The following is a 12,424-nucleotide window of genomic DNA, read 5'->3' as shown; positions in this document are numbered from 1 at the left end:
TGTAGCAATGCTATGAGTGAGGGAGGGGCATGAGTCTACTGCAAATATATCCTGTGTTACAGCTTTCTCCAACCTGATGCCTTCCAGATGTTTTGGACTTCAACTTCCATTGGCCCCACCTGGCGTGGCCAATGGTCAGGAATTCTGGGAGCTGTAGTTCAAAACATCTGGATGGCACTAGGTTAGGAAAGCTGCTGTATTATGTATCAGAATTCTACTGCCTTATGAATCACGTGTTTCACTTGCTGTTGTTTGAAAATTATTGAGTTTTCCTCATCGATCTCCTAGAGATGGGTTTTATTTGTTCTCTGCTTGAGCTCTGGACTAAGATAAACCACAAAACTAGTCATGCTCTTTCGTGAACGTTGTCAAATTTATTCCCCACAAACAGTTTTAAACACAGCGCTACGTTCACATTTGGAGTAAATATAGGGGAAATATTTTCCTCTTGTTTGGTAGGTACAATACTCCTCAAACTTATTAAAAACATTTGCTTTTTGAGTAACATTGCTTGTCTAAAACTGAACATTATGAACACTAGTTATATTTAAAATTCTAATTTGTTTTTAAACAAATCAAGAAAATAAAACAACAAATTTTAGGTGGGGTTTTCATTGACTGGCTGTTTTTTATTTAATTATTATATTACTATTATTATTTTCCCGGGGAGCTGAAGGCAGTGTACAGGATCTTCCCCCACCTTCTATCCTCACAACATAGGTGGTGCTATATTGATAGCAACAACATCACATAACAGCTTCACCATGTCCTGACTTTTGCCCAGACCTATTCAAGCCACATTCCCAACATGCGGCACTGTCCTTTAGTGGAGCACCAGTCACTTTTAATTCGTGGCACTGTCCTTTAGTGGAGCACCAGTCACTTTTAATTCGTGGCACTGTCCTTTAGTGGAGCATCACTCACTTCTACACTTTACGACTAAGGTTTCCTATGATATCATAACAGTGGCTGAAGCAGACAGAAACAGGAGAGTGCAAGACATTTCATTTTTTAAAGAATAATTTATTATTACAAAATCACTTTCCCCCTTTTCTCTGTTTCAGAGAAACTGGGGTAACTCATTCCCACTTAGAACAATACATCTCTTTTGGCTCATCCCTCAACCCCATTCTAAAAATGAAGCAGCCAAAGAAAAATAGGAAGAATTGGGTTTGATGAGACCAAAGTCACATTTCCCAAAGAACGCTTTGTGATGAGAATACCCTGCTGGGGGCAAAAAGGGACCTATGTGTGTTTACTTGGAAGTAAGCCCCATTACATTCAAGTAGGACTACTCCCAAGTAAGTGTGCATAGGATTGCAGCTCTAGAGTCGGAGCCTGTGAGATGACAGACCCGGCTGTGTACCTGAATCCCTGCCATGTATTTTGGCTACAGAGCCACCACAGGGAGGGGAGCTCATTGAGAGCCAATGGAGCCTCCCCCCTGCCACAAATACAGTGGGGGATGGATTTCAGGGGGGGGAAGTGGGAATGTTTAAACTTCCCCTCCCAGAGCATTGTGGTCCTGATCTGAATCAGGGCTGCACACGCTTACACTAGAGTAAATTAAAAAACCAACCTTGAGTTATATGTGATGTGATTAGTGTAAAATGTAGATTGGCTCTGAGACAAGAGCCAAGGTTGGGGGGAATAAGACTGAAGAGAATCAGAGGGTGCTGGGGGATTATTACAGGCCTTGCCTAGGGGAACAGAGAATTTATGCTGGGTGCAGAATGTGGGATATGGATCAAGAGACTGTTATAAAAACATGCTGGATCAAACCAATGGTCCACTTAGCTCAGCATTTTTCTGTCTGATAATAAATGTATTGGGGAAATTCACAAGTAGGGCAAAATGGTCATATCCTTCCTTTGCTTGTTCTCTGCATCACCTCTTCCAGCCCATTCTGTATACTTCCATCTCTGGATAAACCTGCCCTCTTGTTAATTTTACCTAATCTATTAAATAAGTATTTATGCAAATGGGGATCACATCAAGTCTCCCTCAAAATGTAATTCTTTCGGCTATTTGTACACTGTGTAAGGAAGCCCTTTCTTGCTCCAATCTTGAACCAGTTCCCTATCAGTTTCATTAGATTCTTATGTTCTGATTGAATGTGTTTTCCTTCTGTGGCATCTGGGATGTGGCACCATGGTTATTCTGGCATAACTGGGATAACTGCACAACTCTGGCAGCATCCGGAATATAATAGGGGAGAGAAGCAGGACCATCGGACCATCCTGCCCATCACCCTTTTCTGCATCTTTTCCAGCTATATCTCTTTTTGACATGAAAGCTCAAGAGCTGCACAAATGATCCTAAGTTTTGCTATATCCTGCATTAATGTATTGACTTTATAAGACCCCTTGATCCCATTATTGGGCTAGCCAACAATTATGTTCATGTATAGGTTTCCCCCAATTCCAGGATTACTGAACAATGACTAGGAAGACTCAGGTAGGGGTTGTTGTTGTTGTTTTTGCAAACAGTATGTCCTGAATGAAGGGTGTATGGCTCTTGCACGGCCATCCCAGCTTGAGGCCTCGAGTTTGCTGTCAGCAGTTTTAAGTTCCTTGTAATCTGGAGATAGGGACTTCACAGGTGGCACACTCTCATTGTTGGCTCTCATTATTTCACTGTCCTTTTGCACGGACAAAGAGCAGGCCTCCTGGGGCAGCTGCCTATCTCTACAAAGGAACCCCCCTGTTCAGACTATAGCCACAATCCTGCTGTACTCTGCATTCCATCCATCATCTAACAGAGAGTGGAGACCAGGGCCTAAACTTGCTTCTGGGTGATGAGGTCTCGGATGCATTCATACAGGTAAATGTACTTATCCTAGAGAAAAAGAGAGAAAGAGACGTGCCATGAATGGGTAGAACATGAAGAGCTCTGCTCTCATATCCTATCGACAATCTAAGCATGTCACACAGCGTTACCTCAGTGTGTACAGAGAAAAAGAGAAACACACATCCAAGAATTGGACTAGGAATTTGGTCCAGGGATCTACAGTGAACTGGGCGAGGATGTTCAGCTAGATCAAGCTACTAATGCAGCAGCAAGACTGGGGCAACACACCTACAGCTCCCCTATGGCTACAGGAAGCGTCAACCACAGCCTGACCACCATGCCAGGTATGTGAGCAACTCCACGGCTATGCAGCTTGGTCACCAGGGGGGCTCACACTGCACCCTTCTAGCTGGACCCTACAAAGCAGTGCCAGGGACTTCTGTGCTTAGATGCGTTATGGACACATGGGCATGCACGGTATCCAGCATCAGGGAGCTTTGTGTAAAATCTGTGCAATACAACTGTCTTGTACATCAGTGTTGCAGTTTTCAATCTGTGAGGATTTCTAGGATACACAGGAATTGAGCCGGTAGACCTTGTGAACAACACCCTCTAGTGGCACAATATATTGGTCACAACTCCCAGGAAAACCAGCTAGTGTGGAAATGCCCCAAGGCTGCAGTCCTGGACATGCTTGTTGTTGTTGTTCAGTCGTTAAGTCATGTCCGATTCTTCGTGACCCCATGGACCACAGCACGCCAGGCCTTCCTGTCCTCCGCTCTCTCCCGGAGCATGCTCAAGTTCATATTCATTGCATCGGTGATGCTATCTAGCCATCTCATCCTCTGCCGTCCCCTTCTCCTTTTGCCTTCAATCATTCCCAGCATCAGGGTCTTTTCCAGTGACTTTTCTCTTCACATTAGGTGGCCAAAATATTTGAGCTTCACCTTCAGTATCTGTCCTTCCAATGAGCACTCAGGGTTGATTTCCTTTAGGATGGACTGATTTGACCTCCTTGCAGTCCAAGAGACCCGTAAGAGTCTTCTCCAGCACTACAGTTCGAAAGCATCAATTCTTCGGCGCTCAGCCTTCCTTATAGTCCAGCTCTCACAGCCATACATTACTACTGGGAAAACCATAGCTTTGATTATACAAACCTTTGTTGGCAAGGTGATGTCTCCGCTTCTTATTATGCTGTCTAGGTTTGCCATAGCTTTCCTCCCAAGGAGCAAGCGTCTTTTAATTTCATGGCTACAGTCACCGTCTGCGGTGATCTTGGAGCCCAAGAAAATACAATATGTCACTGCTTCCATTTCTTCCCCTTCTATATGCCAGGAAGTGATGGGGCCAGATGCCATGATCTTCGTTTTTTTAATGTTGAGTTTCAAGCCAGCTTTTGCACTCTCCACTTTCACCCTCAAAAAGAGGCTCTTTAGATCCTCTTCACTTTCTGCCATTAGGGTGGTATCGTCTGCGTATCTGAGGTTGTTGATAATTCTCCCGGCAATCTTAATTCCGACCTGTGATTCATCCAACCTGGCGTTTCTCATGATGTACTCTGCATATAAATTAAATAAGCAGGGCGACAATATACAGCCTTGTTGTACTCCTTTCCCAATTTTGAACCAATTGGTTGTTCCATGTCTGGTTCTTACTGTTGCTTCTTGACCCTCGTACAGGTTTCTCAGGAGACAGGTAAGCTGGTCTGGTACTCCCATCTCTTTAAGGATTTGCCAGAGTTTGTTGTGATCCACACCATCAAAGGCTTTAGCGTAGTCAATGAAGCAGAAATAGACGTTTTTCTGGAATTCTCTTGCTTTCTCCATGATCCAGCGAATGTTGGCGATTTGATCTCTAGTTCCTCTGCCTCTTCGAAACCCCACTTGTACTTCCGGTAGTTCTCGGTTCACATACTGCTGAAGCCTAGATTGTAGGATTTTGAGCATCACCTTGCTGGCATGTGAAATGAGCGCAATTGTGCAGTAGTTTGAACACTCTTTGGCATTGCCCTTCTTTGGAATTGGAATGTAAACTGACCTTTTCCAGTCTTGTGGCCACTGTTGAGTGTTCCAAATTTGTTGGCATATTGAGTGCAGCACTTTAACAGCATCATCTTTTAGGATTTTAAATAGCTCAGCTGGAATACTCTCATCTCCGCTAGCTTTGTTGTTAGTAATGCTTCCTAAGGCCCACTTGACTTCACTCTCTAGGACAGCGGTTCTCAACCTGTGGGTCACGACCCCTTTGGGGGTCGAGCAACCCTTTCACAGGGGTCGCCTAAGACCATCGGAAAACACATATTTCCGATGGTCTTAGGAACCGAGACACCACTCCTCTATCCGTCTCCAGAGACACCGAGATTTCCCCAGATATAGTGGCGCCCCTGCACGTCTCAGCTACCCTCCGACTCGGGGCCCTGGCCAATCTCTCCTCTAGCAGCTCCGTCCAGCCAAGCCCCCTGCCCCCCGCCTCCTGTAAAAACCCGCGTATGGGGTTCAGTTAACATGGCTGCCTCCACGTGGAGGCGGCCACGATCGCCTCGCTGCTTTGCAAGAAGCCCGCACGTTGAGTTCTCTGCCCAGGGCTGATCCGTGCGGCTGGAGCCGGCCCTGAGGAGTTCGCGAGGAGGCAAGCGCAACGCAATGACCGAGCTGTGTGGGAGGGGCGGTCCAGAGCCTCTCGGTGGCTCGATTGAAACCTTGTTCTCGGGGCTGGATGTCTCCAAACTTGGAAGGAGCGCGCTGTGCTCTCGCCCTCTCCAGCGTCGGGCAATGGGCTGGCGACCCGCCGGAGAACTAGGACCCCGCCTTGCTCCAGGGGGGAGGTGAGAAGGTCTGTTTGCTTTTGCCCTTTCGGCACCTTCTCTCATAAAGCCTCGGTGGCCCTTTGCTTTGTCGCGCAGAGGCAACATGAAGGTCGAATTTGCCCCGCTCAACATTCCCTTGGCGAGGAGAGGGCAGACCACCGCTGTCTTTCAATGGGTCTTCTCCTTCCTGCTGCTAGGTAACCGAATATTTCTTAGGCGCATCTGCTTTCTTATTGTTGCGGCCGATCCTAAGCATGTTTGCTTGGAAGGAAATCCTGCTGTTGAGTTCAGCGGGGACTTGACTTCCCAGCCATACTGTGTTCATGTGCTTGAGGCTGGAGCAACCATGTTCACACGTGTTTGGGAGTAAGCCCAACTCAAGCTAGTAGAACTTACTTTTACTAATAAACATGTATAGCAGTCTTCCCCAACCTGGTGAAGCCTTCCCCAACCTGGTGAAGCCTTCCCCAACCTGGTGAAACACATCCCCAACCTGGTGAAACACATCCCCAACCAGAGGTGTTGGACTACAACTCCCAACATCCCCAGCCAGATGGCTGGGGATGCTGGAAGTTGTAGTTCAACACCTCTGGAGGCGCCAGGTTGGGGAAGGCTCCCTTAAGAGAACCAGCATTGAAGAGATGATGTGGTCACTCTGGGGTTCTGAGTAATTCTGTTCTATTGAAAATATTTAGCTAGTACAGCCTTCCCCAACCCAACCTGGTGCCCTTCAGACGTGTTGGACTGCAACTCCCATCATTCCCTGCTAGCCTGGCCATTACTGCATGGCCATGTGCTAATACATCTGGATTAGAATTTTTAATAGGAAAAAAAATAATCTTGCAAATTACAACATGGAGAGGAAATGGAAGGAATGCAGGTGCTGCTGACATCATGAGAGTAGAATTGAATGCCATTATATGGTGGGAGAAGAACAAAAATAAAAAGTGTGGTTGTACCATGATATAATGCTGCTATATGGCTCATTTTCCTACTCCATTAACTTTCAAGATGAATAGAAATGGTACTGAGATCTCTTTATTTCCAAAACAAAACCTGCCCCTGTTAAACTATTCTTCGCACTGACGTTGGCTTTTTACGTATACTGTCGCAAAATGTAGCAATGTAGTTTACTGTTGTTATATTAAGACTGTTACCCATGCTACACCATGCTTCAAGACAAAATTTCATTTATTTGTAATTAGAAATAAATATTTCACAATATATAATTACATATTGTTTTTGTGATTAATCACTATGCTTTAAGTATGTTCAATTTGTAACAATGAAAATACATCCTGCATCTCAGATATTTACATTACGATTCATAACAGTAGCAAAATTACAGTTATGAAGTAGCAATGAAAATAATTTTATGGTTGGGGGTCACCGCAACATGAGGAACTGTATTAAAGGGTCGCGGCATTAGGAAGGTTGAGAACCACTGCTCTAGGATGTCCGGCTCAAGTTCAGTGACTGCACTATCATGGCTCTCAGGGACATTAAGATCTTTCCTGTATAGTTCTTCTGTGTATTCTTTCCACCTCTTCTTAATCTCATCTGTTTCTGTTAGGTCCCTGCCTTCTTCGTCCTTTATCATGCCCATCTTTGCACAAAACGTTCCCGTGATATCTCCGATTTTCTTGAAAAGATCTCTAGTCTTTCCCATTCTGTTGTTTTCCTCGATTTCTTTGCATTGTTCATTTAAGAAGGCCTTCTTGTCCACCTTGCTATTCTCTGGAACTCTGCATTCAGTTGGATATATCTTCCCCTTTCTCCCTTTTCGCTTCCCTTCTTTCGTGAGCTACTTGTAAAGCCTCATCAGACAGCCACTTTGCTTTCTTGCATTTCTTTTTCTTTGGGATGGATTGAGTTGCTGCCTCCTGAACAATGTTACGGACCTCCATCCATAGTTCCTCCGGCACTCTGTCTATCAGGTCGAATCCCTTAAATTTATTCCTCACCTCCACTGTATATTCATAAGGGATATGATTTAGGTCATACCTGAATGGTTTAGTGGTTTTCCCTACGTGTTTCAATTTAAGCCGAAATTTTGCAAGAAGCAGCTCATGATCTCAGCCACAGTCAGCTCCAGGTCTTGTTTTTACTGACTGTATAGAGCTTCTCCATCTTTGGCTGCAAAGTACATAATCAATCTGATTTCGATATTGACCATCTGGTGATGTCCATGTGTAGAGTTGCCTCTTGTGCTGTTGGAAAAGAGTGTTTGCTATGATCAGCGTGTTCTCGTGGCAAAACTCTATTAGCCTTTGTCCTGCTTCATTTTGTACACCAAGGCCATGCCTGCCTGTTATCCCGGTTATTTCTTGTCTTCCTACTTTGGCATTCCAATCCCCTATGATGAAAAGGACATCTTTTTTTGGTGTTAGTTCTAGAAGGTGTTGTAGGTCTTCATAGAACCGATCAACCTCAGCTTCTTCGGCCTCAGTGGTTGGGGCATAGGCTTGAATTACTGTGATGTTGAATGGTTTGCCTTGGATTCGTACTGAGATCATTCTGTCGTTTTTGAGATTGTACCCCAATACTGCTTTTCCCACCCTTTTGTTGACTATGAGTGCTACTCCATTTCTTCTAAGGGATTCTTGCCCACAGTAGTAGATATGATGGTCACCTGAATTAAATTCGCCCATGCATGTCCATTTTAGTTCGCTGATTCCCAAGATGTCAATGTTCAGTCTTGCCATCTCAAGTTTGACCCCCTCCAGCTTACCTTGATTCATTGATCTGACATTCCAGGTTCCTAAACAATATTGTTCTTTACAGCATCAGACTTTCTTTTCACCACCAGACACATCCACAGCTGAGTGCCCTTTCGGCTTTGGCCCAGCCGCTTCACTCTTTCTGGCGCTTCTTGGAAATTCCCTCTGCTCTTCCCCAGTAGTATATTGGACGCCTTCCGACCTGGGGGCTCATCTTCCGGCATCATATCTTTTAGCCTTGTGTTACGTTCCATGGGGTTTTCTTGGCAAGAATACTGGAGTGGGTTGCCATTTCCTTCTCCAGTGGACCACATTTTGTCAGAACTCTCTGCCATGACCTGTCCATCTTGGGTGGCCCTGCACGGCATAGCTTATGGCTTCACTGAGTTACGCAAGCCCGTTCGCCACCACAAGGCAGTGATCCATGAAGGGGCTGGACATACTTATTTGAGAGTAAATCCAACTGGGATTATTTCTAAATAAATGCATGCAGTTTGTATGAGTTGTTTCCACACTTCTTTTTTAATGCAATAAATGTGCATTTGTCCCTCATTCAGAGCACCCAGTCAAGCACATCATTCACAATACACAGCCACTTATTTTTCTTGGAAGACTGTAGCTCTTTCCCCCATTTATTGACATTTGGCTCGCTGTGCTCAGTGTGTCACTGGCCATTTCTTGGCTCTTGCTTGGCAACACTGTTGGCTAAAAGCTTCCTATTATGCCTGTGTCACTCTTGTTGGTGCTTTCTGCACTGCAGGAAGCCTCTGGAAAAGTTGGTGGTCCTCATTCCCAATGGCCTTTGCATACTCCTTTCCCTGCATAGCAGCATCTCCTACCCATCCAGCCTGATTATATTTTTTTTAAAAGGTGAACAGGAACGATGAGGGTCTTTCCACTTAGTACTGCATGTAGATGGAATATCGCCCAGAATTGGAGCGTGTGGGAGTATCCCACAGAGGCTGGAGGAATGCTTTGAGTGATCAAGCGGAAAAGCCTGAAGAGGCATCTTCCTGACGTCCCTTCGGCTTTGGTAAAAGGAAGCAGGTCCAGAAATATCCAGTGTGAAAGCTACTTGTTCATTTCCCGCCCCTCCATAGATCATAGAATCATTGGGCTGGAAGGGGCCTACAAGACCATCGAGTCCAACCCCCTGCTCAGTTCAGGAAGCCTGATTCCCAAGCAGTCTCCCATCCAAGTACTAACCAGGGCTGACCCTGCTTAGCTTCCGAGATCAGACAAGATCCGGATGTAAGAGATTCAATATTTATGAATCTCTTACATTTAAAGAAGTTTCTAAACAATGTACAAAAATATACAGTATAAGATCATAATTAAATACTGTATATTATTACTGTATACAGAAGGCAATATTACCTTAATGGGAATGCTTGTTGGAAAACGTATGTTTTCAGTGGGCGCCGAAAACCCAGAAGAATTGGTGCCTATTTTGTAGAGGTAGGGAGAAGATGGAGGTAGGTGCTGTGGAGGAAGCGGTGCTGTAGAGCAGGAATGGCGAACTTCTCTTAGCCCAAGGGCTGAATTCCGTTTTGGGGAAGCTCTCAGGGACTGCATTCCAACGGGGGTGGGGCTGAAGGCAAAGGAAGTGGAGCCACACACCCACACCTCTGCATACGGTCACTTAAAGCTCTTGGTGTGAGTAACTAAGCCTTAGGAGAGGCATTTCAACCTTTTAGAATGGGGTAAAATGCTCAAAAGCCCAGAAACCACCAAATGACTGGTGGCTAGGGGAAAGGGAGCACGGCCATCTGGCAGTCTCCAGAGGGCTGGATGGGGACCCCAGGAGAGCTGAACTTGGCCCCTGGGTCTGAAGTTCCCAATGCCTGGCATAGAGGATCATCTAAAAATCAGACCAAGCATCTAAGGGCAGGGGTGAGCAGAAGGTACAAGCTTTCTTTGGCTTGTAACAAATTGCCATTAATTATGTGCTGCTCCATTTTACTGTTTCTTGTACTGCTGTTGCAATTGGAATTCATTTAAGAGCATATTTTAAATGTGATTTTGATTGTTACTGTAGCTGGAATTGTTTTTACATGTGATTTTTTAATATTTATATGTGAACCACTTAGAGATATTACATTAAGCAGTATATAAGAATTAATAATGAAGAAATAATAGACCTCCAGACATTTTGGACTTCATCTCCCAGAAGTCCTTGCCAGCACAGCCAGTGGTCAGGAATCCTGGGAGTTGAAGTCCAAGATATCTAGAGGTCTGCTTTCTGCCCAGCCCTGATCTAGGGCACAGGTGGGCAACTTGTGGCCCTCCAGACCTTTTGGCATACATCTCCCATGAGCCCAAGCCAGCACAGCCAATGGTGAGAGATGGGAGTTGCATGCCAAAACATCTGGAGGGTCACAAGTTGCCCACTCCTGATCTAGGGCAATTACCCACCTCCTGCCATGGTGATGAGGAAGCAAAAGGTGCACCCCAAATGTTCCTGCTGGGTTTTTTTGCTCTGAAGCCTCAGCTAATGTTTCTTTGCTTCTTAGTGTAAGGGCTTCTCCACACAGAGGCTTTTTATCCCGCAATTTTACCCGGGCTTCTGCTCCCGGATTCTTTGCAGAATTAAGATTTGCCCTTTACATGTGCTCCCCACTTTTCCCCCGTTATCTGCGAGTTCTACATGTTTCATTATACAGCCACTAGATGGTGCTGTGGTGTAGCTCCTGTTATTGAGTGACATCCTCTTTTCACTGAGCACACTGTATTTTAATGGCTCATTATCTCCAATTTTTAAAAAACAGGATAAAGGTCAGAAGACACAGGAGAGGCCCTGGAGGCTGACGACATCATGTAAGGACTCACAAACCTTCATGAGTAGCCAATCTCAACTGCAGGATAAAAACCTCATGTGGAGAAGCCCTGAGTGACAATCGCAGTTGACAACTGCAAAAGGTATCAACACCATTATGGGAAAAACAAGCAAGGACACTGTGATTTCTTTGACTGGCTTCAGAGACAGAGAACACCATGAAGCTGGAGGGGACAGAGTATAGAAGAGCATAGTGTCCCTTGGGCTTGACACAGCTCTGGGCCAGATCCCTCCATTGCAGCTCAAGCTGCCCCCTTGCCCTTGACATACCAGTGTCGGAGTCATGAGACAGCAGCTCCTCACCAGCCTCAAAACAACACCGTAGATATCCACACTTTTCTCTCCTTTCAGCTGCTGCAGTAGGGTATCCAGGGCTATCAGCATCCCCATCTGGCCAACACCACCCAAACTGGGAAAGGAAGAAGAATCATCAGGAGGTCAGAAGGTAGCCCCTTTTGCTGCTGGGTATTTACATGCAAACTGGTCACCTGTCCCAGGGAAAACACCCTTGACTTGTTGGGCAAGAGCCCAGGGTCCTTACCTGCAATGCAGGACCAAGGGACTGGTTCTTTTCCGATACGGCACTAGTTGCCTGACCATGGTGAGAAAGCCCACCAGAATCTCAGGGTCCGGCAGCTCCTCTCCTTCCCCCAAAGGGAACCGGAACCGTTGCAACAGTCTCTCCTTGGCCTTTTTCTCCTGACAAAGCAACAAAGGCATCATGATTATCAAGCAAGTGTGCGCGCAAAAAGTCTTGGCAGGCCAGTGCAGGAATGAAGAGCTCTGTGTAACTCAAAAGCTTACATACACTGACAATGCGTAGCTGAATTAACACATACACACACATTGTAAGAATACACACACACATAGGGCAGATGTTATTGCATCATCATTCCCTGCCCTAGGAGTTTTTACTGAGCACCAAAATGAATTGCCTTAGTGAAGTAGTGCACAGAAGGCAGGGAACAGCCATAGGACTAGAAAACAAGGTCCAGATGGCTCTGTTAGGTGACCTGTTCCCAATCTGCTGGCATATATACTTGTCCATTTCATCATTCCCACTTTTCCCCCCTGCTTAAGGGAAACTGGGGAGAAAAAAGACAGAATCAGGCACATGACACTCTGCAGATGTGCCTCACAGAGAAGTCTATGGCTCTGTTATCCAGTGTTATTGATTTAAAGCATTTATACCCCACTTTTCTATATACAAGAACGATCCAAAGTGGCTTACAATCAACCATCTAACTGTAACAATGTAAACAACTGAAACAA

At 45.4% G+C, this 12,424-nt stretch overlaps 1 protein-coding gene across 5 annotated transcripts in view; it reads right to left on the bottom strand.

Moving 5' to 3' along the window:
- Nucleotides 1-357: 357 nt before the first annotated feature.
- The window catches only part of LOC146348629 (receptor-type tyrosine-protein phosphatase V-like), a 76,151-nt gene continuing 64,084 nt past the window's right edge, over nucleotides 358-12,424 (bottom strand). For 4 of the 5 annotated variants that reach the window (XR_014790682.1, XM_084853639.1, XM_084853642.1 and 1 more), the window contains 3 exons: nucleotides 11,694-11,851; nucleotides 11,423-11,561; nucleotides 1,014-2,838 (listed from right to left, as the gene is read on the bottom strand). Coding sequence is in view for 4 of the 5 variants with exons in the window: in XM_084853639.1 (XP_084709765.1) it covers nucleotides 2,779-2,838; nucleotides 11,423-11,561; nucleotides 11,694-11,851 (357 nt within the window). In the remaining variant the exon portion in view is untranslated. Of the gene's footprint in view, nucleotides 2,839-11,422; nucleotides 11,562-11,693; nucleotides 11,852-12,424 lie in introns of all 5 variants that reach the window. The other variant, XM_084853640.1, reaches the window with a different exon arrangement.

The sequence above is a fragment of the Heloderma suspectum genome, chromosome 4, assembly GCF_057233095.1.
Source record: "Heloderma suspectum isolate Gila_16-S chromosome 4, 16-S_ref, whole genome shotgun sequence".
Lineage (NCBI taxonomy): Eukaryota > Metazoa > Chordata > Lepidosauria > Squamata > Helodermatidae > Heloderma > Heloderma suspectum.
This window is presented reverse-complemented; position numbering and strand designations above follow the sequence as displayed.